The sequence below is a fragment of the Pezoporus wallicus genome, unplaced genomic scaffold (genome assembly GCF_028554395.1).
Source record: "Pezoporus wallicus isolate ANWC-B61680 ecotype Strahan unplaced genomic scaffold, APGP_CSIRO_Pwel_v1 contig_5908, whole genome shotgun sequence".
NCBI lineage: Eukaryota > Metazoa > Chordata > Aves > Psittaciformes > Psittacidae > Pezoporus > Pezoporus wallicus.
In genome coordinates this window covers 452,893-480,026 of record NW_026635282.1, presented here as the reverse complement: position 1 = coordinate 480,026, position 27,134 = coordinate 452,893, and the positions used below count along the sequence as shown (strand labels likewise).

The 27,134-nt window shown below is 54.9% G+C and overlaps 2 protein-coding genes across 2 annotated transcripts in view; one reads left to right on the top strand and one right to left on the bottom strand.

Annotated features, from left to right (window-relative positions):
• SZT2 (SZT2 subunit of KICSTOR complex) overlaps positions 1-16,128 on the top strand; it is a 57,796-nt gene extending 41,668 nt beyond the window's left edge. The window contains exons 55-72 of the mRNA XM_057416624.1: positions 596-728; positions 835-962; positions 1,226-1,356; positions 1,838-2,020; positions 2,361-2,631; positions 2,840-2,919; positions 3,158-3,283; positions 4,960-5,165; positions 5,291-5,381; positions 6,734-6,814; positions 7,220-7,294; positions 9,653-9,866; positions 10,140-10,323; positions 10,617-10,739; positions 10,987-11,488; positions 11,779-11,895; positions 12,307-12,375; positions 15,411-16,128. Of these exons, the coding sequence (XP_057272607.1) occupies positions 596-728; positions 835-962; positions 1,226-1,356; positions 1,838-2,020; positions 2,361-2,631; positions 2,840-2,919; positions 3,158-3,283; positions 4,960-5,165; positions 5,291-5,381; positions 6,734-6,814; positions 7,220-7,294; positions 9,653-9,866; positions 10,140-10,323; positions 10,617-10,739; positions 10,987-11,488; positions 11,779-11,895; positions 12,307-12,375; positions 15,411-15,554 (2,858 nt within the window). The 3' untranslated portion in view covers positions 15,555-16,128. The remainder of the gene's footprint in view (positions 1-595; positions 729-834; positions 963-1,225; positions 1,357-1,837; positions 2,021-2,360; positions 2,632-2,839; positions 2,920-3,157; positions 3,284-4,959; positions 5,166-5,290; positions 5,382-6,733; positions 6,815-7,219; positions 7,295-9,652; positions 9,867-10,139; positions 10,324-10,616; positions 10,740-10,986; positions 11,489-11,778; positions 11,896-12,306; positions 12,376-15,410) is intronic.
• A 597-nt stretch (positions 16,129-16,725) lies between these two features.
• HYI (hydroxypyruvate isomerase (putative)) lies at positions 16,726-19,657 on the bottom strand. Its single transcript, XM_057416440.1, has 8 exons — positions 19,459-19,657; positions 19,264-19,375; positions 18,090-18,204; positions 17,866-17,944; positions 17,630-17,679; positions 17,370-17,439; positions 17,048-17,182; positions 16,726-16,855 (listed from the first exon to the last, which is right to left on the bottom strand). Exons 1-8 carry the CDS (start codon positions 19,652-19,654, stop codon positions 16,767-16,769), a joined length of 846 nt encoding a protein of 281 aa, XP_057272423.1. The 5' UTR covers positions 19,655-19,657; the 3' UTR covers positions 16,726-16,766.
• Positions 19,658-27,134: the final 7,477 nt, after the last annotated feature.

Genomic DNA, 27,134 nt, shown 5'->3' with positions numbered 1-27,134 from the left:
TGGCTGCAGTAGCTTTGGAGAGACCTGGACTCCAACAGCAGCTGGGGTAGGGATTTAGCTCCCAGATGTAGCTGGGTGGGAGGATGTGAAGCCTCTGCAACATACTCTGTGGCTGTGGAGCTGCACGAGAGACCCCAGTCTTGCAGGGAGAGAGAGTAGGAGGGATGTCCTTCATATGGTGGGATTTGGGTCTGTGTATCTGCCCTGTTGCTGCATTCTGGATACTTCTCACTTCAGTGTTTGTACTTCCTCACACCTCCAGCTGGTAAGGTACAGCTGTCCTCCTCCTGTGAGGAGTAAGCCAGGGAGCAAGGGAGGAATATAAGGCTGTGCTCAGGGTATGCAGGGAGTTTGGTTCAGGTCCTACTTCAGACCAGAGCCTGAAACCAGGGGTTATTTCAGCCTTTGTCTTCTTCTTCATAGAAGGTCCTTGCTCTCCAGCTCTGCCTGTCCCAGTCCCTGGCAAGGCAGGAATTTGGCCTGTTTGGGCAGCAGCCTGCAATGGGGCTCCCTCAGCCCTCTCTGCTGCCCAGGTGCACAGGGCTTGGCTCTGGGTCATGTTGGCAGGTTGTCCTACACTACTTCTTGCATGTAGGGTGCCCATCGGTGCAGCAGTGCTCGGTGGAGATTGTGTCCCGTTTCCTCCTGTCCTCCATCCTGGTGGAAGTGGTGAGCCTGGTCACTACCCTGGCAAGTGATACCACTGTCAAGGTGTTTGAGCAGATCTGGTGAGTTACCCAGGTCACGGGGGTGTTTGGCACCAGCAAATGCCCATCAGCTGTGCCACCCTCCATGGCTCTACGTGTCAGCCACCTTTGGTGCTCTTCTCTGCAGCTGCCATGGCGGCTCTGCCTTCCTGCCCTATAAGCCTGGACAGAGTGCCAGCCCTCGCCCTGCAGCCGTCAGGCACTTCATCCTGCTAGGACGCAACTTCCAGCAGTGGCGCTGCAGCACGGAACAGGGTGAGTGCCCAGATGGGGTCCACCAGATGATGCGCTGAGGGCGGGAGATGTATGAGAAGGTTTCCCCTCCTTGCTGGGACAGGCTGCTTGTGCCTGGGTGTGGACAGTGAGCTGTCTCTTTTCAGCTCCTGAGACCTTACTCTCAAATATGTCTGTAACTGCTTATTTCAAAATGAATCGAGCAGTACTGTGCCACATTAATGATGTGGGATGGAAGAGCGGGATGAACTGGTACTGAGGGTCATAACTCTGGCTTCCTGCAGCTCACAAAGGGCTCCAGCGCTTTGAGGCCATGGAATTCAGTTCGGCAGACAGAGGCTCTGATCCCAGCCTTGTTGGACGAGATCTGGTGCCGCGGCAAAGATTCCTTTTTATGGAGATCATTGACAAAAAGGTAGCAATGGTGCCTGTGTGGTGTCTCCTAAAAGGCAGGCTGTTCCAAACTGGCCCAGGGATAGAAAGCAGAGAGAAAGAGTGCCTTTACAGGCACTCCAAAGGAGCTGTGCAGGATGTTTCTGTGTGCCACATGCAGAGCTGGAGGTTCCCTGCAGCACTCAGGAGTGCCAGGGAGCAGCAGCCTTTGCTGTTTCTGACTTTAGCTGCCCCACTGTTGGACTGTAATTGCTCTTTCCCTACCCTCAGCAAGGCCCACATCAAGCTGGGGGCTTGCACTGAGAGCACAAGTACCACCACACTGCTGTGGCTTTTAACAGTGGGACTCTGAATGAGCTGTTGCCAGTCTCCCTGTCTGTAGCCTGAAAGTGGCTACAAGTACCCCAACAAGTACCATGCAGAGCACCTGAGGTAGCCTGTGTCACTATGCAGGCCCTCTCTGAGTGGGTTCTTCAGCCTTCCTCCTCCTCTTCTCTCTCCAGCTGACACTCTACACCTACAACTGGTCCCCAGACCTGGGGGCCAACCTGAACTGCTCCCTTACTCGCCTGCTGCAGTGGCAGAATGCCCGGTCCCACATTGTGCACTGCCTGATCAGCCAGAAGCTGGGACTTTTCCACCATCACTGCTTCATGGACACGCCATGGCATGAGGACAGCAAGCAGGTAGGGCACCCTGCTGGGCAGGGCAGTTCTTTTCTCTTCAGGAGGGGCCTTGTCAGTGCAGGGTCTGAGGAAGGTTGTAGGCACTTGTGTGCTTTTGTGTGCTGGTTGGCAAGGCATTCCCAGGTGCTCACATGTCCTGACTGTGGTTGTGTCCAGTCAGGCTGTTGCTGTCTGCTCTTGGAGACAGACAGAGGTGGAAAGGGAAGCCAGGTCTGGTGGCTGGCAGCACTTGGTTGTGAGATGTCTGCAGATGGACAAAATTGTGTTTACTCTGTACTTATGGGTCTTTGGTCCAAAGCTGGCAGTAAGGAGGCTTTCATGGCTGTGTTTGCTTGCTTAGGAGCCAAATCCTTTCCTGAACTCCACTTTGGAGGTGGATGCACTGATCCGGAGCTCCAATCCCCCACCTAGCAAGGAGCAAGGCCGGCTGAGCAGCTCTGCCCGCAGCCTGCCATCTCTGCACTTCCATCCTGATGTGGTACCCTTTGATGAAGCTCTGCGGGATGTTACCACCATCAAGAGAATACCCCATGGGCCTGAGTCGGGACCTTTTGACCCTGTGTCTTGGCATGGGGCCCAGTTCTTGGAAATCAAGAGCATGGAGAGGAAAGGTACAACAAGAGGGCTGTCACAGGAGTATGCCTAATCATCTTGCTCCTGGAAAAGTAGCTCAGAAAGAGCAGAACAAGAGTTCTCAGCTCCACCTGTCAGGATGCTGTGAGAGAATGGTTTATGGCCTACATAGGGTGGGATTCAAGGGGGGATGGCAATACTTAGGGCTGTGGCTTGATACTCTTGTGGTTGCTCTCTTTCCTTTAGAACTGGAGAAGCAGATGAAGATTGAAAATCTCTTTGTTACCTGGCAGCAGAGATCAGCGCAGTCCAACATGCCTATCAGCGTGAGTGCAGCCCTGGTGGACAGCAGGCTGGGCCTTCTTACTGTGCACTGAGAGCAGGAGTTTCCCCATAGCAAAGGGGAGCTCTGGGACTCAAGAGCAGGCTTGTATGCTGGGGATGGCATTTAACATCAAACTCTCTGCTTGAACTTCTGGAGCTGCTGGTCTCTAAGCACCACAGCTTGTTCCCAGGCTTGATGAGGGATGTGTTCTGTAACTGTGTTCCTCTTGTGCTGTGCAGCTGGCAGACCTGGAAACCCTAAAGCAGTCCTCACGCCTCGTTCACTACTGTGCTACCCCCTTACTCTTTGACCCAGCCTTCCGGCAGCAAATCCAAACTGACCAGCAGGGCAAGGTCGAGGGGAAGGTGAGTGTCAGCAAGTGCCAGTGGGGTTGGGCTTTGTTTGCTGGAGCAAAAGACAGCTTTGCAATCTTTTCTGAAGATAGGGCTCCTCTGAATTCACCTGTGTATTACAGGATGAATTTGCACCCTCTAAGATGGAAACTGAGATCCTTAGGTCCTCAAAGCCTTTCTTCAGCAGCCACACCATCCCTGAGGAAGACTGACTTGCTTTTTCTACCCAGAGAATTCAGAGCTGAGCTTAGCAGAGACATCAGAGAACACAGTCTGGTACTGATCCGTTGGGGAAGCAAAACTTCCCCTTATGCATTCAGCAGCCAGACATGGTAAACCTTTCCTGGACCCAGCAAATAGCTGGAACAATTGAAAGCAAACCAGCTGAATCCTGAGCAGGTTGCAACCTGACAGACTCTAACTGGTGCAGATCCTGTACTGGCTGTTCATGGTCTGTGTGTGTGTCAGAAGGGAAGAACAGGCTGTTGTAATTTATCAAAATGTCAAAAGGATTCTGACAGGGTCTTTAAGCAGAGGTTGCTACAGAAATTGAGTACTCGCAAGCAAAAGGAAAAGTATCATCACAGGATGAAAACTTCACTTTGTTTTTGCAACAGGGCAAAATGAAAATTGGTTATTCAATTTGAAGAGTCTGGCAGCAGGGGTTTCAAGGTTGTATAGTAGGTTCTGTATCTCCAGATCATTTATCGCAGTACATATAAGAAGCCAGGCTTTGCAATGCTGTATGGCTGTTCAGATAGGTCAGAACAGAAAAAGACTGCAAGAAACTCAAGAGGAACTTGAGTAGCCTGTGAAATGAGAGCAATTGTGGGAGCTGGAACCTGGTTCCCAGTAAAACAGAGCACAATGGGGAGAGAAATTTGAAATCCTCCTGTATTGTACTCTAACTGCACAGCCTGTACAGAGCAGACAGCTCAGTGGGTTCCTTCAATTCATGAACAGTTGGATACAAAAAGCAAACCATTTAGAATACAGCAGAAAGGGTGTTAGTGTTATGGGTGATATTGCAATACATTCCTAAAATACTAGTGTTTTAATGTCTTCATCTGAAAAGTAAGTGTGAGACTAGAGAGACTTGGAGAAGGTCAGACAGTAGCTGCAAGTAAAGAGACTGCTTCTGGAGTAGGTGAATGAAAGGCCAGATAGGAATATGTAAAAGAGACACAGATTTGAAGTAGATCAAGAAAAGAAACATCAGAGATAGCACAAAGACAAGGATTATTCAGCACATCAAGAGGAGAACTGGAAATGGTTAACAGCAAGCACTGTTCCTTTTAGTGCTACTGAACTGCTAGTAAATCCTGAGAAGTCAGCAGAATTCATAAGGGGATTGGAGTCTTACCATGACAGTAGGAGCTGAGGCTCTGTTGAACCTTGTGTGAACCAGCTGTGAGCCATTAACACTTTGTGGAAGCCATTCTGTGGGGGAAGATGTGAAATTTCCCCTTCTGCCAGGGCACCTTTTCCCGCAGTCTGTTGCAGTGCTGTTAGGTCAGTCCGTGGCTGGGTAAATCTTGGACCTTGTGTTTCGGCATGTGCACTAGGGCAGTGTTTGGAGCACCAGCTGTTAGTGCTCTCTGCTCAACCACGACACTTGGTGGTGTCCCAGCAAGTGCCACCTCGGAGCCAGTCACCGCAGGTTTCCTTAGGAAACTTTTCTCTTCCAGAAGCGCCACCGCTCCAATGACTCCGCAGCTTCAGGGAGAGACCGCAGCCACAGCTGTGACTCTGCAGAGGCGCTGCCTTGCAAGGTGAAGGAGGAGCCCTGGCTGCAGGAGATGTGCAATGCCTTCCTGCAGCAATACATCCAATACCTGCAGAGCATGGGCTTCATTTTGGTCCAGGTGCGGCCACCCTCGCCCACCACTCGCAGGTCAGTGATGTTCTGGGAAGCCTGTTGTTGGAGAAGGGCCCACGCACTGAGCCATGCCCTGGTTTGACACAACAGGAGATGTTGGCTCCCCTGCTCAAGGCTGGTTTTGCTGTCATTTCCAGTAGCACAAACCGGATCCGAGCTCTGGCAGCAATGGGTGTAGAGGGAAGAGGGTCCTTTTCCTACACGAAGCCAAAAACAGAGGGAAGTCCAAAGGTATGTGTCTGTTAGAGGGGTGGAATGGGATGGAAGTCAGGCTGTGGAGTGGAGCTGTGGTTCTGGTTGGCTTTTGAATCAGTTTCAGGCAGAAGGATGTGAAAGAACAGAGAAGATGCCAAATTCAAAAGAAGTCTGTCTAGACCAGAGCTGTCTTTGGGATGCTGGGTCAGATGAGACCTCCTTGACCTTCTGTGTGTCCTCCTGCAGCCCTTGGAGCCCTTGCCTGGGACTGGGTGGAACCAGGACAGCAACAACCTGGAGGGGGCTCAGAAGCAGAACAGGGTGACCTGAGATCAGGACAACTGCCTTTGAGTGTGATTCTAGAGGTTTACCTATCAGAGAAGCCTCAGCATCTATGGTTAAGGGCAACTCTGAGGCAAAAGGATCTTTAGTTAGAGTGAGATAAATGCTGCAGTTAAAGACGTCAGAGAAGATAAAGCTGGAATGGCTCTGATGTGAGAGCAGGCTGAGGGTTCTGGTGTCTAAAGAAGTAGCAACTAGAGAGGAAAAGGACAGCTCTACCAAATTGCAGCTAATCTGGAAAGGGATTGACTTCTTGCTGCCTTACTTCATGCAACACTTAGACACCATCTATTGAAAGTATTGGGAGCCAGTTTCAAAGCTGAAGGGAGTGTTTTCTTTATGCAGCAGGTAACAGTGGTCATTATCAAAAGGTTTTGTGAACACTCAGCTTACTGAGTTTTGTGAATGTGAGCTTACAAGAAAGAATAGGCAAATACCTGGAAAAGGAATCAATCTGAGTCACTAGATAGGCAGAAACCACCTGTGGCTCATGAAATCACCCAGAGATGATAGAGTAAATAGCATTTGCTCACCCTTTTCTGACACTTCCCTGGATTGTGGGCAAGACAACGCCTTACAGTTAAAACGAGAGCAATCCACTGGGATTACTGAACAGGGGACAGATGAATTTGCTGGCAGCTAAGCCCTGAGTCCAAACCGGATGCCTCTGATTCCTGCTGTGTCAGGCAGATGTGATGGTGTGGGGAGAGCTCAGCAGGGAGAGGTAGGAGCGAGGTTTTATGGGCAGCATCACCCCTCTGCTCACAATATCCTCGAATCTAAAGATACCTTGTTGTGAGCAAGCAGGAGGTGAAGGGAACAGTGTGCCTGGTGTGCTCTCTCAAAGGCTGTTTATTAAGTTAGTTAGAATTCTTTTCACAGTCAGCTCTGGCATGTCTGCCTTCCTCCCTCCAGTGAGGGTGCTCAGTTGCAAGGCTCCACTATTTCTACCTGTGCCACAGAGCCTCATGGCAGCCTCACACCCTCGTACGTGGGCTGCTCTCCTGTGTCAGATAGCTTCTTCAGCTTTGTCCTTCTCTTCCCAGAGCACAAGCCCTGCTGTTGCCACATATCATTTACAGAGAGCCCTTCCGGGTGGGATTGTGCTGATGGAGTTGGCCTTTCAGGTAAGAAAGAACAAGAAACAAAATATGATCTCTGTGGTTTCAGAGACAGTCTCCAGAGGTGACAAAGTGAGTGATGAGGGGTGCACCAGGCACATGTGATTCTTTGTTTCTTGTCCTGCCTCTTCCATGGTCCTGCAGGACTCTGGAGCAGCTAGAGATGGTTCTGCAGGGACCAGAGCAGTTGCCTGGAGGGGGGGCTAATAAAAGATGCAAGGGCTTAGCACTAGGTAGGATTCTCTGTGATCAGCCATGTATTGGTCGGGCTGGCTTAGTTCAGACAAGAGGGGAAGCAAAACATGGAGCAAGAGTTTGTGGGATCCAGCCCAGAGGGTGAAGCATGGGGGCTGTTCTCCTTTCCTGGAGGGGTCCAAGGCCTGTGCTGTGCTCATGTGCTCTCTCCTCCAGGGCTATTACTTCTGTGTGAAGCAGTATGCACTGGAGTGCTCGCGAATCCCCATGGGCCAGTCTGTAAATTCTCAGGTAATGGCTTTGCAGGCACAGCTAAGGGGCAGGGGCTGCTTTGGGGGAGCAGTGATCTTTGGGACAGAGTGGGCATTTCAGGTGTAGCAAGTTCTGGAGAGCTGTGCTTCCTCATGGAAAAGCAGAACTGCACAGAGCCTTCTGCAGCCACATGCCCTCCATGGCATGCTGCTTGAGCAGATCTGCACTGCAGTGCAGTGAAAGGGGTGGGAGGTTTGGCGACAGGATGACTCTTGTCCTGGCTTGGGGAGCAAGATAGAGCAGACTGGGGAGGAATAGGAGCAATTCTGGCAAAGATGACTGCTCCAGGGGAAGTCCATGCATGGAAAGCCAGAAGTTCTCTGCTTCATTTGGAATGGGAACAGGGATGTGTGAACATGCATGGCTACCATTTGCCAGAGATCACTTTCTGCACTATGAGCCCTGGTTCTTGATACCTCTGTGCCTTACTTGCAACACCATGGGGTTGCCTGCTCCCTTCTCTTTTGGTGTGTCAAGGTGCCTCATGCCTGTCCCCAGGGCACTGGGTGGCTGCCTCAAAGTTGGTCAGCCCCAGCCTGCCTGAGGCAGGAAGCACACATGACCATAATGTCCTTTCCAAGCTGGCTCCATAGCAAGGCTGCATCTTATATGTGCTAAGAGTGGCTCTCCTAAGTTTAGAGCCTGCCTCGCCTGAAGGTTTTCTGAGCCTTTCCTGAGAAGCCTGCAGATGCACAGAGCAGGGTTACCAAGCTGCCGCTGGCATTGCAGAACACATCCAAGCGCTCTCTGGCTGACTTGGGAAAAGACTTTGCCTGGTTTTGCAGTGGGAGGGAATGGTCCTGGGAGGAGCGGGCAAGAGGTGTGGGACTTGCTGCAGAGGCCTGGCCAGCCTTCCCACGCGCTGGGACTAGCCCAGAGTTCCCCCAGGTGGAGCAGTTGAGCTTCTCTACCCCTTCTCTCGTCTCACCCTGAGCCTGTGCAGGACAGGCTGGATGCAGGAGCAGGGCTGGGCAGTGCCTTGCCTCTCTTCCCACTGGCTGTGCATCTCTCTCCATCAGGGCACTCTTACAGCCAGAGCTCGCAGCAAGAGCTGCATGGGACCCAGCTCCGTCTCTGAGTCTGCGGTACGTCCTCTCCTCCCACTGCCATGCTGAGCACGGCAGGACCTGCCAGTGCAAGGCTGAACCTCCCACTGGCTGTGCTTCCACCCTTCCTGCCCAGTGCCTGGCTGCAGGAGCTGCCTCTTGCCTCCTGTGCCAGTGCCTTCCATAACAATACTTACCACAGCGGACAGCACAGCTTGGGGAGAGGATGGGGTGGGCCCCAGGTGCTGGCATGGGGGCAGCACCTTGTGTTTCTTGCTTTTTGTCCTGCTTTTCCTGGGGCAGAGGGATAGGCTCCTCTCAGGGCTCAACCTGGCTGTGTGAGATGTCCTCTGGCTCATGGCGGCAGCAATGCAGGTGGTGCAGAGAGCGAGGACAGCCTGTTCTCCTGCCAGTGCCTCCTGCCTGCTGGTTTTCCCTGCTTGCCCCCTTCTTAAACTAAGGGGTTATGATGGGGGTCAACTGCCCAACGATGTCAGAGAGCCAAAAGATATAAACGTGTGCCCCTGGCATGTGGGCAAGTTTGAGGCCTTCACCAGTGCTGTTCCTTGGCACAGTAGCTGCGTTTGTGGTGGGATTGTGGCCAGGAGTGAATGTGTGAAGGCTGGTACTGCATCGGTGAAGAACCAGTACACTGTGCAGAGGTGATGGCCATGTGCTGGAGGGAACCTCTCACAGCTGTGACACACCAGCCACCACTGGATCTGGCTGCCCAGCAGCCAGCGTAGGTCCATATTAGATACTGAGCACAGGGCATTAGCAACTTTGCTGTAGCCCATCTCTGGTTCCAGCTACTCCCCAAAGGCTGTCCTCTGCTCTTAAGGGACATTCGGAGTCAGTCTTTGCCTGTATATCCAGAATGTGCTGGGGCTCCAGCCCCAGTGTGTACTGCACATAATCGGTGACTAGGCAGTTCAGAGCAGCACTCAGCTGAAAGGAGGCCATGTCTTCCTTCACAGCCATGTGGCTTTCAGCTCAGGACGGGGGGTGAACCTCATGCCAAAAGGGGAGGTAGTGCTGATCAGTCTGTGCTGCTACTGGAGACCAGGAGTGGGGTCAAGTATGGAAGGAGCCACCAAGCTGGATCCCTTGGGGCCAGGCCTGTAGGTCTGCTATTTGCGCTGTGCACACAGCTTCTCGGCTGCATCCTGCTCTAGTGTTGGGGCAGGGGTGGCTGCAACTGGCTCTGCTGTGTCTTGCTGTCAGCAGGGCTCTGCAGATGGGTGTGAGGTGCCTGGTAACATTCCTGCCTTGACTCCCTGTCCCTCCGCAGCTCTCTATGCTCTTCACAGAGGAGTGTGATAAGGTGCGGGACCTCATGCACGTGCATTCGTTCAGCTACGACTTCCACTTGCGTATAGTCCACCAGTACCTGCTGGGTTCCCACATGACTCTCCGCCAGGGCTACCACCTCACCAGCTTCCTGGAGGATTTCATTGCCCACCACACCGACATCCCTAAATTTGGCCGCAACCACGTTTTCCAAGGTGTGTAGCTCAACACGTGATCAGTCTGGGGTTATCACCACAAAACTTGGCAAAAGGTTTTCCAAATGCTTTACAAATAAACCTGACCTTTGAAGTATCCAGAGAGGTGACAGGGAGAGGGTGACATGAGGGGCCCAGCTCTAGGGGAAGTCCTTGCTGCCCTGTTCTGGAAGGGAGGTGGATTGCTCTGTCCCCCAGAGTTGTTTCTAGGACACTGCCCAGGTAAGAGGCACCGGGTGTCTCCTGTGATAGCAGCGTGTCCTCTTCCACCAGGCACACTGGCCCTGCCCACCAACATGATCACTGCACACCAACTGTACAACTACATCGCTGACCACGCCAACACCTACCACATGAAACCCTTGCGCATGGCCCGGCCAGCCGCAGGCAGTGACAACAAGAAGGGGACACCAGGCACAGAGCAGAATGAATATGCCCTGGTCTCCATTTGGAACAGGTGAGTGCACCTGCTGGAGCTGCCCAGGATGGGTGGGCACACTCCACTCCTGGGGACACTGCCCCAAGGCACCAGCAAAGCTGACTTGCTCATAGTGCCAGGCAGCAGTTCTGCCCAGCTTCTCTGAGATGGCCAACAGGGGTGGTGAGCATGTGTGTACACAGGCATCTCCCATAGCACTTCTGAGGAGTCCTGCTGTGTTGAATTTCCCATGCCCAATAGTTTTGTTGTGACCAAGAGCTCTTGAGGAACCAAGTGAGGTCCCCTTCATACTGATGTGCTTTTCCTCCCAGCTCTGGCTCCTACAAGGACTCTGAAGGTCTGCGTCATCATGATGACTTTGATGTATCCCTCCTGGTGTGTCACAGTGCAGCACCGTTTGAGGAGCAGAGTGAGGCAGAGAGACGCATGCTCCGGTGAGCGCTGGGTGCCCAGAGACATGATGCCAAAGCTTCCTGGTTGGGGAAGAGGGTCTTGGGAAGGAGTGGTTCTGTCTGGGACATCACAGGCAGGTTTGGTGCTTCGCAGGGAGCTGGGCAGTGTCCTTGTACTGGGCAGGGAAGGACCCTTATTGGCAGGGACAGAGAGGCCCACGGTCCACTTGCAGCCCAGCTGGGAAGGGAGCAGCCCTTCCCCAGCTCACGAGTGTCTCCTTGCTCTCAGCTTGCGTTTCTACGTCATCATGACAAGCCAGCGGGAGCTCTTTCCCCGGCTCACGGCCGACATGAGGCGCTTCAAGAAGCTGCCACGCCTGCAGCGGGAGGTGCTGGAACCTGTGGTGGGCCGGGCAGCCTGGGAGGCAGCAGAGCCAGAGACCAGCCTGGGGCGGCAGCAGCCAGCGGAGCGGGAGCTCTGGCAGGACGTGGAGGACAGCAGCGAGTTCTACGCAGGGGGAACGCAAGTCAAACTGGGGCCGGGACTCTTCTACACCTCACCACTCTTCCCCTTGTTGGCCTCTGAGGTGGCCTCAGCCCAGAAACAGCTCAGCAGCATGGTGCAGCTGGCCAAATGCCACTGCCGCAGGGACAACCTCTGGAAGCGCCTCTTCCTTCTGGAGCCCCTGGCTTCTGACAAGCTGAAGCTGGGCAAGCTCTCACTGGTGGAGCTGGAGGAGCTGCTTGAAGCCGTGCATGGGAAATCCATTGCTGATGTCGACCCCCAGCTGGTGAGCAGCGGGGATGGAGTCAGGATGAACAGCAGCTGCTGTTCTGCTCTGGGGATGGAGTGGGCACCAGGTGAACAGGGCACATCTCTTCCTCCTTGGTAGGAAGATAGAGGTAGGACCATAGCTCCTAGCTGGCAGGAAAAGGGGGAGGCTGGATGGACCTGTCTGTGGAGAGTCAGCATGCCTCAGTGGGATGCATCTGATTTGAGGGATGAAGGCTGCTGTAGTATTATGGCTGCTGGTACCATGGCTAGAGGGAAGCTGAAATCAGCCCTTTTCCATGCCTGCAGGAATGCTTCCTCACCATGACCGTCTCCTGGTACCAGAGCCTTATCAAAGTCCTGCTGAGCCGCTTTCCCCAGAGCTGCCGGCACTTCCACAACGCTGAGACTGGCACCCAGTATCTGGTAAGACATAGCCCATGACCTACCTGCATCCTCTCTCCCCTGTGCAGAGCCCCTGCTTCCTGTGTGAGCCTGGCATGTGCTGTTAGGATGACATGGGCACCATCATGATGTTGCTCTCTACTCTGATACTGATGCAGCATGAAGTGTGTGCTCCTGTGGTACAGCAGTGTCTGTTTGCCTGCCTCCAGGCAGATGGGACACTACACCTGCAGAGCCTTATGCCATGTGTATCCCCATGATCGGGCAGTGTCACCTGTGAGCCAGGCTGACTTGCATCTTCAAGGTTCTATCATGCCACTCATCCTGCATGTTAGCATGTCCCTGGGTGGGTGTTTGTATCCCTGTCCTGGAGATACGGGACAGTTTGTAGTACTGTCTTCTTTCCAACCTGTGCTGTGGTCCTCCTGACAGGTCGTGCTCAACCAGAAGTTCACGGATTGCTTCGTTCTTGTGTTTCTTGATTCCCATTCAGGAAAGACGGTAAGAATTTTGGAACATAAAAGCAGCTGTATTGGCTCAGGACAGAGATCTGTTTAGATTCATCCAGCAGTAGCCAACAGCAGGTGCACATGAGGAAAGTCAGGAAGTCTGGAATACCTCTCCTAAACACTGTCCCAACATCTGACAGTCTGTGGCTCAGGCACACCCTGAGCTAGAAATGGCATTTCCATTTATTTAATAGTCCTCCATGGATTTGTTTCCTTTGGTTAATTTCTGACATCTGTGATTTCCTCTGACCTGCAGCTCCAAGAACAATTACAGTCTAGGTGAAGTCCTTGAATTGTTTTTGAAGCTCCTTCGGCTCTTTTCATGTGAATCCTCTTTATTCTTATACTGGAAAACAGTAAGCAGTTGATCCTCTTTTTTATTTCACAAGGTTGCTTTTGGATCATGCTCTCAGCTGTCCCTCTGTCCAGACTAAAGAGTCCTCCCATATTCAGTACAAAGCCGGATCACACTGGGTCTGGCTGGGAGAGGTTGCCAGAGCTGTGGGCTGCACCTACCTGGGCAGAAGGGAAGAGGACCTGCACACTGTAAGGGTTCCAGCAAATCTGCACAGGCCTTGGTCTTCACTGGAGTTGAGGGAAAAAATACTCTGCTTTCAGCTACGGTGCCAGGCAGGGTGCAGGATGGATCCCAGGGTGTGCAGCTTCACGTGAGTGCAGGGGATCTACAGACACCTGAGTTCAAGCAAGGCTTGTGCAGTGTAACTGATCCCTTTGTGAATAAATCACTCTCCATCTTAAAAGCAGGAAGGGGCAACAGAGGAGGTGGTGTCTGCTGGAAGGCTGCTTGGTGCCTCCTGACACGTGATAGTGAAGAGCTCTTCCCATCTTTTGCTGCAGCTTTTTGTCTTGGCCAGTTCTATCTTCTTCATGCCAGTGGTAGCTCAGAGCTGAAACCGCTCTTCACTGTGCAGGTACCAGCTTCTACCCTGGTACCTGAGGTTCATCTCTGCATCTAAGGGTGGAATTTTTGCTAACTCCATGTTGCTATGTTAAGCAAGATGAGCTCTTAAGCCTCCCTTCCCCAGTGGCATTATTGTCATTCAGAGCCTGTCAGGGCTCAGGACAGCCTTCATAAATATAGGTATCTGGGACTGCACCCAGTATTCCTGAGGAATCTCAGCAGAGCCCTCAGCAATTGCACTGAGGCTTTTCTGTCCCTGCACAGTGCTTCTGGTAAATCCTAGAGTGGTATTTGCCTTTTCATGGTCATGTCTCACAGGTCATAGTGTCATTTTGTGCTTACTGATGTGATACACCACACCCTCAATCACCTCTCCCAATGACGCCAGTCTTACAGCAGAAATCCTTTGTGTTCCTTGCCTTGCATTTAATATTCGTCCCATTCCTGTTGCCTCTAGGGCTTTTCTTGCATCATCCCAGTCCTCTTTTGTATTAGTGCCTCAAACTTTATCAGCACGCTCCTCATCTCTGTGCCAGACTCATTAAAGTACTAGGCAGCATGAGTCCCAAAATGTGTTCTGGAAGAACTCCCATTTGTTAACCTCTCTCCAACCTCCTTCCTCCCCTTTCAACGCTACCATCTTCACCTTATAATTTTTGTGTTAATCCCTATCTTTGCAGCTTACCTAAATTTCCCATGTGGCACCACATCAAATTCTTCCTGAAGTTCAGATAAGATAACCATGATTCCTTTGTCCAGAAATATTACCTTATCAAAGAGAACTCTAATGTTAGCACATCACTTTGGTAAAACAGAGCTGCATTTTCATCGTGGTTCTTCCTCTCTGAGCCTGCTCTAAAGCCTTGCACAATGCTGGAGTTAGGCTCACAAATCACCTTCTCTTCCCTCTTAAATGATGGTGGTGCATTTGCTGTTCTGCAGTTACATAGCTGCTCTCACGGCATTGAGTTTGTCAGGGGATCCTGGCTACTTGGGAAGAGTGGGGTGGCCATGAGGGGAGATCATGAGGGGATAGGAGGGGCGGTCATGAGGGGAGATCCTAAGAAAATAGGAGGGGCAGACATGAGGGGTGATTGTGAGAGAGAGCAGGGTCAGTCTTGAGGGGAGTTCATGAGGAGAGATCAGGGGTGGCCATGAGGAGTGAGGGAAGTTCAGGAGGGGAGAGATGGGGTGGTTGTGAGGGGAGATCCTGAGAGGATAGGAGGGACAGCCATGAGGGGTGAGGGGAGATCGTGAGGGGAGAGCTGGCCAATGGGGGGAACGGGAGGGCAGCTGTGAGGGGACATTGTGAGGCGAGAGCAGGGGCAGATGAGGGGTGGCTATGAGTGGAGATCAGGATGGGGGGATCTTGAGGGGAGATCAATTTGCCCTGAGTGACATGGTTTAGTGGTGGGCTTGGCAGTCCCGAACTGACGGCTGGGCTTGACGATCTTAAAGGTCTTTTCCAAGCTAGTTGATTCTGTGTGCTGTGTTTCAGCTCTGGAGAACATCCAGCCTCTGTGTCTTGGCTCCATGCTGGTGATCTGAGCACACCACATCACTCATGTTCTTCTTCTGTGTCAGCTCCTGCAACCTTCTCTTCTGAACCCTGTTTTCTGCTCCCCTCTGCCCTTGCCCTGCCTTGTCGGTACAGTCACTGATCAGAATGGAGCAGCCAGCATTTATTTTTAGGATTGCAGTTATTACATTTAATCTCCTCCCCTTCCCCATTTGTTGCACTCCTACTCTTTGCCTTAGGAGAAGAAATTTCCCTCTTGATTTCCCTGGAAGCCCCTATTATTGTGGAGGCAGTAGGATCCCCTCTTCTCCCGAGGCTGCTGCTGGGGGTGGAATAACTGTAGATGCATGGGGGCTGGGAGAGAGTGAGTGGGCAAGTCCTTGCATCTTATTTCTCCAGAAAATTTGGGAAGAGGCTCAAGCATGCTCTGTCACAGGAGGAGGTGCTAGCTCAGTGCCATTGGCATTTTAGGATTTGTCCTAGTACCTGCCTGGCACTACCAAAAGAGAGTGCCCATGCACCTGGGGTAGTGCCTGCACAGTGCTTGCCTGAATCTTTCCCCTGACCTGTTCCTCCCTCTCAGCAGAGCCTCACCGTGGTTTTCCGGGAGCCGTTCCCAGTGCAGCCCCAGAACAGCGAGAGCCCCCTGCCACAGCTTGTGTCCACATACCACCACCTGGAGTCGGTGATCAACACCGCTTGCTTCAACCTCTGGACAGGCCTGCTCTAGCACTGGCACCCACATCCTCGAGCAACACGTGTACCGCACCTCCTGGTGCGGCTGTGCCATGGGTCACCATGGGGAAGAACAGGCTCTGGCACCGCAGGCAGCACTGCTGGTGGCATGCAAGGGTGTTGAGCTGAGGAGCCTGGGGATATGCACCTCCATGCGTCGCTGGCTGGCTGGTGTGGCCCTCAGTGCAATGTTGTCAGTGGATTTGAGACTGAATGACCTTGAACTGAACTGCAAGGACAGGAGCTTGGCTGCTGTGGCTTGGCTGAAGCAGAGAGATTCTCAGGGACACAGCTTTGGCATCTGCAGGTGAGTTCTGCCTGCCGGGAAGGCACGGAGGAGAACACAGAGCACCAGTTCTGCACAGGGCAGCACTGCACACTGCTCTGACTTGAGGTGGAAAGACTTCAGGGCTCTGAGCAGTGAGGCTGCCCACTTCTGTCCCTTTGCTTTCATCAGGAGAGCACTAAAGGGGACAGGAAGTGTGAACTGGACCAGGGGAAGGTTTGATGGAGATGTACATTAAAGCCATTGATGTCTCTGTGAAATAAACTGAACCAGATTCCCACTCTTATGCTGTAGGCTAGGATGTGGAAAGCCTCCCATAGGGAATGCAGAGGCAACCCTGGCTGCAGGACTGGCTGGGTTTGCTCTAGAGTCTCATACTTGCTCTGGAGTAGGAGCAGCAGGGCAGGCAGCCCCCAGCCTGTTACGTTGGTTCAGGCAGCCTGGGAGGAGGCTACTTGCTTCTCTCCCCATCTGCTGCAGGGACAGTGCTGGGCATTGGCACCAGCCTTGAGAACTGCAGGACTTGGAAGCCCAGAGTCCTTTTCCCACAGCTCCAGGCACCAGCTGGAGCTGGACTGGGAAAACTTGCATGTTTCCCTAGGAGTGAATGCTCCCCTCAGCAAGGGAGACTGGCAACCTCTCCCTGGATACCCCTGCAGACTGGAAGTAAAAGTTCTGTGTACCTGGAGTCACCTACAGTGATGCCCAAGCCACCCCCAGATATGACATGCTGCAGATGGTACTTGTGTAGATGAAGGTCCAGCTGCTTGGGCTGGCCCAGTAGGGCCTGGGGAAGGGAAACAGGATGTACCTAACACTGCCCTGGGAATCATTCTACCTACCACCACCCCCTAGTCATAAGAGAAGAGACATGCTCCTCTGCCAAGCTATTGCTTTGACTTTTATTCCAGCAGTTTCCTTTTACTCTGTTGCCTTGCTGGTCCCACAGTGCTGCAGCCCTCGACTCTCCCAGTATGACTGCAGCCAGCCCAGACCTTCCAAGGTGTCTCCTGCAGTGACAGACAAAGTCTCCTGCTGGCACCCCCAGGCAAGATGGAGCAGCTTATGCTCTGGGTAGGGCTCTCATCCCCAGGCAGGGACTCCGATGCCCACAATCTGCCTGTCTTTGCACACTGTACAAAGCCAGCTGGTCCGTACTGCGACCTGCCCATGGGGCTCAGACCACCTGCAGGTCCACTCACCTTTTGGAGCATACTCGCACCCCACATAGCCAGTGTAGCCAAGGGACTCCAGGAGCTGGAAGATGTAGGGGAAGTTCAGCTCCCCAGGGCTGTCGGGCTCATGCCGCCCTGGCACCTGTGCAATCTGGATATGACCTAGGGAGGGAATGGGAGATGCTTTGTCCGAGGCAGCCCTGCCTGCCGCCTTCCCTTAGGCACGTGATGAGGTGATCCAAGAGCAGTCTGGTGCCTGCAGCCAGCTGTAGCAGAGTGTGGGGCAGGAGGGTCCCATCTCCAAGCCACTCCTGCCCTATGGACACAGAGGAGCCAGTTTGGGCATTACCAATGAGTGGGAAGAATGTCTCCAGGTTGCGTGACAAATTCCCATCCATGATCTGGCAGTGAAAGAGATCCTGTGGAGGAGAAGACAGATGGTGCAGCTGTTCAGCAGTTAGCAGTCAAGGATGGCTGTCTTATGGTCCTTGTCACTCCCCATATCCCCGGGAGGGGATAACAAGCCTATATCCCCTAGGACTCCCTAGTGCGTTTGTGTAAGGTTCTGTGGTGGAGGATGGACCCTGGAGATCTTCAATGCTCACTCACCAGCTGCAGCTTCAGGTTGGGCCGTCCCACCTTCTCCAGGATGGCAGCAGCTAAGGGTGCAAGAAATGAGAGACCATCATCCCCAGGCTGGAAACTTCATGGTGAAGCCCTGAGACCTTCCCTTCCTTCATTAACTGTGCTCCCCCAGCATCGCCCTGCAGGTGAGGCAACCGCCTGCCTTTCAGACCTGGGGGATCCTTCTCTTCCCTTGAAAGAGACTTTGGAGAGAGATGTACCTTGGTGCGGGGTGTTCAGATAGTAACGAGGGTCAGTGATGCGGTTGTTAATAGGCTCCACCAGTCCAGTCATGTCTTCCTGTAACATGGTAATGTCACACTACAGAATACCTGTCACCTCGGCAGCAGCAAGAGCTCCTTCCCCATTGCCAGGCAGGTGGGGGATTCTCCATCTTGGTGACCTAAGAGCTGCACACATGGAGCAGGACCTGTTCCCCACTTACCTGGGCCAGGAGGTCAGCCGCATATCTGAGATTCTCAACAAAGGTGGTTTCCATCTCCACTGCCACTGCTGCCCGGTCTGCACCCTGGGGAACCCGCCCAGCCATCAGGTGGATCCTGCAGACACAGAAATCAGCCACAGGCAGCAGCTCCACTATCCAGGCAGCAGGTTGGGCCTAATACACCTTCCTCTGCCAATGGAAAACGGGGCCAGGCTGAGAGGGCAGACACAGAAGGGGGTAAGAGGAGCCATGTCCCATGCAGGAGGCACAACAGGCAGCCCGCAAACTGCAGGGACACAAACACAAACCATCCCACCCCAGAATGGAAAGGGACCTCTTTGAACCTTTCGCCTGACACATTGTAGACCTTGGTTCTTCCCTCTTTTGCCAGCTGCCTCCAACTCTTTCAGCCTGAGAGTGGAGCTTACTTCGGGTCTTGCTCCTGGGGCTGCCCTGAAGCCACTGTGATGAGCGGCAAGCATACATCAGGGATGGGATAGGGGCCAGTGCCGGGCTATGCCAGGCTGCATGCAGGATCCATGGCTGGGGGGAGCAAGGCTCTTCGGCACCATTTGGGCGAGGCATACACTGCAAACAAAAGCCTTTTCAAACTGCCCGTTACCAGAGAACGTAAATGGGTCTGGGCAACCCCTTGCCTGCTGGCCCATGCCAGCTTTGGACTGTGTTTCTAAGAGAAAGAATGATGCGAAGTAAATGGAATCAAAGGGCCACGTTAGTTCTCTGGAGGGGGTTGTGCCAGACTAATTGCATCTCTTACAGTGTCTCTGCTGTGCTGTAATCCATAAAGCAACTGTTGTGTCTTCGGGGAAAGGATTGGTATGACTGGGGAGAAAAAAGGGAGGATTATCACAGGGACTGGCACAGGGCAGGGTCAGCCAAGCGTGCCTGGCAGCTTTGGATCAGCTCCCAGGGAGCACATTTAAGACTGTGGCACTGCAACCAGGGGTCTGCAATGAAACGGGCCCAGCCCGACGCGGCCCTGCAGAGGCTCGGTGACCCGGCGGGCTGCAGGCACAGCAGTGCAAAGGGCGAGCTCCGCTCGCGAGAAAAGCTGGAGAAGGAAGGCTGTAGAGCAGGACTGCAGGGGAGGGCTCCGGTGCCGCGGGTCGGAGCAGCCGAGGCGTCGCAGCAGCGGGGTCCCGCCGGCACCTACCTGGGGCAGCCAACCGCCTTGGCGTACTGCACGGCCGCGGCCAGCCCCTGCCGGAAGGCAGCCTGCCGCCCGGGCACGGCCGCCAGACCCATCTCGCCCGCCTCCTGGTCCCCTAGGAGAGAGCGGGGAAGGGATCAGCGGCACCGGGGCACCCCCGTGCCCCCGCCTCCCGCAGCCCGGGGGACGCGGCGGTACCCGGCGGGGTGTTGAGGAGGACGATCCGCATCCCCGCCCGCTCCGCCGCGGCCCGCAAAGCCTGAGCCGGGCAGTCCGCGGGCCAGGCTGCCTCCGCCGCCCCGAACCCCGCGGCCGCCGCCGCCTCCAGCCGCGCCGGGAGCGCCGGGAGCTGCGGGAACAGCCACGAGAGGTTGGCGGAGAAGCGCAGCGCCATGGCGGGGAGAGACGACGGGCGGCGCTGCCCGGGATGGGGCGTGGCCATGCTGCGATGGGCGGGGCTAAGCCGGGTTTGGGAGGGGCCGGCTGGGTGTGGGCGGGGTTATGCAGGGTAGGAGCGGGGCGGAGCTGGCGCGCTCCCGCGCCGCCGCGTGGAGGGTGTCCCCGGCGCAGCCCCTTCGCAGCGCCCATTACCCGCGGTATCGGAGCGGGGCTCGAGGTGAGCCCCTCACGGCTCCCACACACACACTGCCTGCCAGCGTGCAGCGCGGAGGTGGCTCCACGCCGCACGGCAGCAGGCAGAGCCGGGCCCGCGCTGCCTGTGACACCGGTCGGGTTGCTGTCTTCGTCGGGGGGTGTGTGTGTGGCTGCCGCACGGCGCTGCTGGCGTCCTCCCTGGGAAAGGTGTTTCTGCCAGGTGTTGGCCTGACATCCACAAAGCACCGTATTAATTGGTTTCCTGGGGAGCTTGTGTCTAACAGTGTCTCATTATGCAGGAAACGCTTTCTCTTTCGTCCCATGCTCTGCATATTTTACCATAAAACATTCATCTCCACTTCTGCAGAGCTGTGGCTCCAGTGTGTGGGAGTCCGGCTTCTGCATTGCCTGTCCCCAGCCCCTGTCCCGTGTGCTCTGCGCACCTCCAGCCACAGCTCACAGCCTGCAGGGCCGGCGTGCGTGTTCTGTCCAGCCCATGGGCGCACAGGGGTTGTGCTGCGACTGGCAGAGGTAGCACTGTGAGCTGTGGATGTCTTGCAGCCCCTTGTGCTGAGCCTGTCCTGGGGGCTCTCACTGGTATCTCGCATGGTGCAGCTCCCCTGTAACTGCAGCAGAACGGCTCCCTGCCCCCCCGCAAGCCCCAGGAGTTGGTTTTGGGAGAGCCTGACAGCAGCACCGCCTTGGCAGAAGTCAGCCAAAACACTGGGGTTTTGGTGGGAGGTCAGGGCAGTGGCAGTGAGAGGGAGAGCAGTGCTGAAGCTATCTGTTAGAGAGTCTCAACTCAATTAAAGTTATTGATTAATCAATTAAGAGAAACTTGACTCAACTTCTTCAGAATTATCCAAGCTGTCCCCAGTGATGGACAGTTGTGCAGGGGGTTGTGTTCATGGCCCCAGCACACCTATCCCCCAGTGCACATGTCCCCACCCTGCATTCCAGGGCATGTCCCCAGCATTCATGTCCCCAGCATGTGCCCTGAGGACACTGAAAGAAGGGAGGTTGAGATTGGATATAAGGAAGAAGTTCTTCACTGTGAGGGTGGTGAGGCACTGAACAGGCTGCCCAAGGAAGCTGTGAATGCTCCATCCCTGGCAGTGTTAAAGGCCGGGTTGGACAGGGCTTTGAGCAACCTGCTCTAGTGTGAGGTGTCCCTGCCCATGGCAGGGGGCTGGAACTGGATGAACTTTAAGGCTCCTTCCAACCCAAACCATGCTATGATTCTATGACACATACTGCTCCCTGCCCACAGCTGCCATGCCAGGGGAGCACTGCACCTTCCGTACCTCCTTCTGCAGCCCCGCTCCCTGGTACATGGGGGTTGTCATCCTCTTTAATCACACCCAGGAGGTGCTGCAGTGCTCTGGACTCAGCACTGGCAGTCCGGTGAAGGAGCCCCAGAAGGAAGGGTGGCACCTGCCTGTCCTGGGGCTGCAGCCTTGCTGGATCCTTGCACCTTGGGCTGGCCATGCACTGCTCCGACCGTGGCAGCCCTGGCCACCACATCCCCAGCTGGAGACCAGGCACTGCACAAAAGCCCAGGGGCCAGCTGGTGGGAGCAGGAGATCTTTGCCTGTGGGGCAGAGCTGAGCCCCATGTGGGTGACCCAGGCTGTCAGACAGGAACACGGGGAGCCCTAACAGCACTGATGGCAGGTGAATCTGCTGGGTTCTGCGCTGAAGCGTTAATGGCGTCTTTATATACCTGGTAATATATCGCATTGATTTTCTCTCGTTATAACTGTGGTTCCCGCATTGCAGGCCAGTGTTTTGTCACTTTACCTTGACACAGCGCAGGGGATTTACTCCCTGCTCTGGAGCTGTGTGCTGGGGCCTGCTCCCAACATCTTCTCTTTGGGGGAGCTGGCAGGAGTGTGGGGTCAGACGGGCCCCTGTGTCCCCCCAGGGAGGTGGGGAGGGTGCTGAGCAGGAGGGAGCTCGCTGCATCCCTGCTGCCACCAGGGAGTTTTATTGGCCCAAAGAAAACGTAGCTCCTGCACATTTTATTAGCGAGCTGACATTTCAGTGCAGACACAGCCCTGGCCTCTATGGCAGCGGGTGGGGAGGGGGTGGGTGCCCCCCACACCCAGGCAAGTGCCTGGGGTGCCCTGTGGCACCAGCAGCATCAGCCAAGACAGTTCTTCCCCCGCTCGCCCTGAGCCCACTGCAGTGGGGGCGCCGGTCCTCCCAGTACCCCATAAATCCCCCAGCTCCTTGCGCTGCAGGGAAGGTTTTATCTCTCTCCTTTCTGAAACACGTTTTAATTTAAATTGACATTTCTGAATTTTAACTACCTGTCCCCGGGCTCCCAGGTGGCCCAGCTGGCACCCAGCCGAGCTGCTGCTGCTGGGATGGATGGGTGGCACTGTCCCACTGGGGTCTGTCACTTTCTGTCCATCCTGGGCACCCCCAGATCTGTCCCACTCCCCCTGTGCCCCCCAGCTATGCAAGGTGTTACAGGACTGGGGCTGGGACGGAGCACCCTGGGCCTCCCTCCTCCCCTGGGTGTTCTTCTCTACGCTGAAGCACACCAGTATTTTGCAACTGGTTTTTTTTTTTGGCTTTTATAGGGAAGAAAATTATAGCATTTTTATGTGTGGAAAAAGGGTGGGAAAAATGATCCGCATGTGTCCTGGCACCTCACAGAAGGAGCTGCAGGAGCTTTGCTTGTGATAAATCTCGTGATTTTCACCAAAGACAATCTTCCCCAAGCCCATCCCCTCTGGGTGCAAAGAGACCAAGAGATAATAAGCCAAAAGCCTCTCCAGCAAGACCCAGAACCAACCCAGCACCTATCCCTGCCTCTGTCCCTGAGGCCAGTGTGACCCCACAATGGCCATGCTCCCTGCTCTGTCACCCAGTCCCAGCCTGGGCATCCCTCCCAGCTCCCCCATGTTGGGAGAGGCTCTGCAGAGTGGTGCAACCTGGCTGGCTGCATGTGTATCCCCAGCTCTCCTTTTTGCCCAGAATCCCACCAACTGGTCCAATTTTCATGGTCCTGGGATCTTGCACTAAAGGGATGTGCCAGCCCCAGTGCCCACTGTGCACTCTTTGGTGGGATGCATCACTCCACCAGGTCCCTCTCTGCTTGCCACAGCCCGTGCATACTGTGCAGAGCGAGCTAGTTAATTAGCATCTTCCTGCCATGGAGCTGCCTGCTTTAAAGATGCTGGCTCCTCCCAAAGCTGTGACGAAGATTTCCATGGGATTCCTTAATGAGCACTCGCTTTCTTACAGCCTCCAAAAACACTTGGGTAAAAGAAAATCTATAAATCACATTATGGGAAACAAATGCCCAACCTTTGCCAGTTTATGGCTATTCTTCATCAGGGAGAATCACAGCATCAACTAGGTTGAACCAGGTGGGAATGTGACATAAATCCCAGTGTGGCCAAGGCATGGCGGTGAGGAGCGAGCACCCCGGTGTCCCCGCGGCTCCCGTCGTGGATGGGCTCTCCATCACCCAGCTGGGATTTTCTTGCTATTCCAAGATTTCATGGGAAATTAATGAGGGGGCCAAATTCTCCTCCAGTTCCTGGAGGAGGCCGGGGCAGGCAGTGCCTGGGCCTGCTGAGCTGGCAGATGTTGTTTAACATTCCCGGCAGTAATTAATAGATGGCTTCATCACTCTTGTATGATTCAAGTGTGTCGTCCCGCGTCTCTCCAAATACAGAGCAGAAATATTTGTTAAACCTGGCTGGCGTTTGCACCTCATCATTAGCGCTCGGGCAGCTCCAGCGGCTGCAGGATTTATGGCCTTGCCAAGATTTCTTTTGGCCTCACGGTGCCACTGCCATCCCTCCCTCTGCTGCCAGCCCCTCCTGGCAAGAGGCTCCCTTTATCACTTTCCCTCTGATTTATGTCCTGCCAGTTGCTACCTCTCCTTTACACCCTTTTCCATTCATTGTGCTGCAGCAGGGTGGGCTTTGGCTGAACCACCTCCCTGAGCAGGGGCACCCAGTGAAATTCAGCCCAGCAAGGCTCTGCAGTGGGATGCAGGGGAAGGACCCCCCTGGGGATGCTTCACCCCACAGTGCTCGCTGGGCTGGTGAGGCTGCACTGAGCAGCGAGTGACCTGTGTGGGGACACAGCCTGGTGACAGAAAGCGATGGCTCAGGGAGCAGGGGTGGATCTGGCTTGAGGGAGGTGGCAGCTCATTACCCAGCACTGGTGGCACCCCGAGGAATCACTGCAAAGACAAATTAATATGAGCCTCCCAGCTCATCCTCACTCACAAAAAAAGCAAGCAGGGACTCCCTGGAGCGCCCCACTCATGGTGGTGGCACAGCACAGTGTCAGTCCCTGTGCCCACAGCGGGGACATGGTGGTGACACAGGGAACAGGCACTCAGCAGTGCCCCATGGCCAACCTGATGGGGGACAGCAGGGCCTGTGGAGGGAAGGGGATGCTCCCACTGCTGCCTGCCCAGCTGAGCCATGGCTGCCGAGCTGCCCTGGGTCGGGGCTCAAGGGAGCAGCATCTCCAGAACACAGCCTGGTCCTGGCTCCCATCCACAGCCCCATGGGGCTCAGGGACCAGCCCCGTCTCTGCCATTCCCATCACACTCCAGCCTCGTGCACCATGCCATGGGGTGCAGGAAGCCCAGCAAGCATTGCACCCCTCCCCAGCATGGCCCTGTGCAGCCCGGTCACCATGTTAAGCCATCTCTTAATTAATCAGGCTGATTGTAATATGTTTTTAGGGCATTAAAATTCAATTGTGGAATTCTCCGCTGGCTGGGCTTGCAATGAATACAGAAGTTTGCCTAATTAGAGCTGACACGCAGCCGGCGGGAGAACCAGACAAACGGTCCCACCAGGGCTGCCGGCCTCACGCCCCGTGCCTGGCCCCAGCATCCCCATCCCTGCTGCTGTGGGGACCAGCAAACACACCTCTGCCGTGGGCACCCCGGCCCTGTTGTGGGCACAGGGAGGGCAGCGCTGCCCAGCTATGGTGGCCCTGGGGACATCCCCAGCCATGCACTGTGCCAACCCTCTGGCCAGGCACCAGCCAAGAGCAGCTGAGATGTTTCCTTATCGGCAGCATCAGGTCTTTGCTGTCATTACCACAGCAATTATCATCTCATTTGGAGTCTTTAGCTGCCATAATCTGTCTCTTGCACTGATTTATTCCGCAGGCCTCTTCCCCAGCAGTGCAGAAGGGAAGGAGCCATCAATAAGGAGGCAACAAGCTCCATCTCAATGGGGAAGCTTCTCCCAGGTTGGAGCAGAGCACAGGTGCCCTGTGACTGGAGCATCCTCCCATCCGGAGCAGGCCCATAGCTATGGCCAAACTGAAACCTGCCACCTCCCGGCACCGGTTTGGAGCCAGTTCTGGTGTGTGTTTATTATTTCGGCTGCTGTTGGCACCAGCACATGCGGGGCTGAGCCAGCCATGCACACAGGCAGGAAGCAGAGCAAGGTGTTCACTCTCCAGGGACAGACGGAGGGATGCCAAAGTCGTAGCTTCCTTGTCTTAACCCTGTCTCCAGACAGGGCTGTTACTTGGAGGTGGTTTTCTCCCTGTTTGTGTCAGTCAGTACCTCCTGTCACTGCCACCAAGAACTTCGCAGAGGCTTTTCTCACCTGCATTTCCCGACTGCCAGCTCACACTCACTGCTCCCGCTTTCCCATTTCCCTGGGCTCTGTGCAGCTCTCGCCTTCTCTTTCACCTCCTCTCACAACCAGGTTGTTTGGGGCTTTGCCAGAGAGCAGTTTGGTGGCAGCCCTGGGGACAGTGACAGCCGCTGGGCAGAGCTCCCCAGGCACCACAATCTGCCCCACAGAAGATGCAGTGATGGGACGGGGACAATAGGAGAGTGCCAGGTGACTGAGAGCCCAAAGTGGGCTTATGCCATGATCAGAGTCACCTGGGGGCTACTGCATGTGATTGCCACAGCTCCCTGGGCTGCAGCATCGTGCCTGCCTGGCTCTGGCCCTGGGGCAAGAGGGGTCCCCTTGCTGCTGTTGAGCGCCAGCCCAGCTGCCCCCATCCGTGGGGTGACCCCAGGCATGGATGCTGGTGGCAGCAGTCACCCTCGCTGTGTGCATGGAGCAGGATGCCATCCCTACGGTGCCTGTGGGAGGGACTCTCTGTGCCCCACAGCTTCACTGTCACCCTGAACAAGACAAGCCCAGCACCACAGCTGGTGCCCATCCTTACTCCCACCCTCATCCCTATGTCTGTAGTGGGATACCACAGCAGGACAAGGGGAAGCCACAGCAGGGCACGGGCAGGAAGCCATCGGGTCCCCACACCTCAGCTGAGCCCGGCTGTGGGGTACAGTGGATTGGGACAGGCAGGGTGGCAGAGGTGCCTGTGGTCTCATGGCTCAATCCCAGTCCAGCAACACGGCTCCTGTCCTGTCCCAGCAGCCGCTGCAGCACAACCTGCCTAATGGAATCCATTTAAATGCAAAATCCCTAGAAAAAAGCGGTAATTAATGAAGTCCCTTTCATTACCATTATGCAAATGCGATTAATTTCAGCTGTTATGAATATGCAAATATTACAATTATGATCTAATTGCCAGTGTGTGTAGGGGAGCAGGCAGAATATCAAGTCTCAGCACAAGCCCCAGGAGCTTTGGGGTGCAGAGCCACTCCGGAATGTCGTAGGTGGGAGGGGGGATGCCCAGCTCAGGGGGCTCTGCCTGCTCTGTGTGTGGGGCCAGGCAGCAGGGAATTGCCTCAGTCACTGCCTGCCCATGCTATGGGTCCTGTATGGGCCTCCTCTACCTACCGCATAGTGCTCCAGGCAGGCTCCCCACTGTGCCATAACCCCTAACCCCTGTGCCAGGTAAGTCTGCATAAGGGCTGGTGCTGAAGAGTTCCCAGACAACACCGTCCATCGCTCTTCAGCCTTATAACACATCCCTGAGCTGCAGGGAGGAGGAGGAAGAGGGTTACCAGGCAACTCAGTGCTGCAGCACTGGGGGGCAAGGAGGCTAAGGGCAGCAGGAGACACAGACCTGCCCCGACCCTGCTCCCTTGCAGCCTGCAAGGTGGTGGCCCTGTGCCCGCACATGCTGCCTGCGGGGTGCTACCACTGTTAGTAAACCCTAGTTGTGTGTTACCAGCTCTGCTGCAATCTCGGAAGGGACCACCATCATCCTTGGTGCAGCTGGGGCACCTAGCCCTTTACTCACCATCTTGTGGGGGTTTTGGCATTCCCCACTGCTGATCGTGCTCTGGGCTCATGAGGAGCTTGTGGGAGACAAGTAGCACAGCTGCTCTGGCAGCGGACAGGTCCTGGTGCAGAGTGA

Bases quoted from the DNA above. Each gene is read 5' to 3' on its own strand.
- HYI (XM_057416440.1), bottom strand. From the start codon at position 19,654: ATGGCGCTGCGCTTCTCCGCCAACCTCTCGTGGCTGTTCCCGCAGCTC. The intron at 19,376-19,458 runs GTACCGCCGCGT...GCTCTCTCCTAG, and splicing joins CCTCCTCAACACCCCGCCGG to GGGACCAGGAGGCGGGCGAG. The intron at 18,205-19,263 runs GTAGGTGCCGGC...CTGTGTCTGCAG, and splicing joins AAGGCGGTTGGCTGCCCCAG to GATCCACCTGATGGCTGGGC.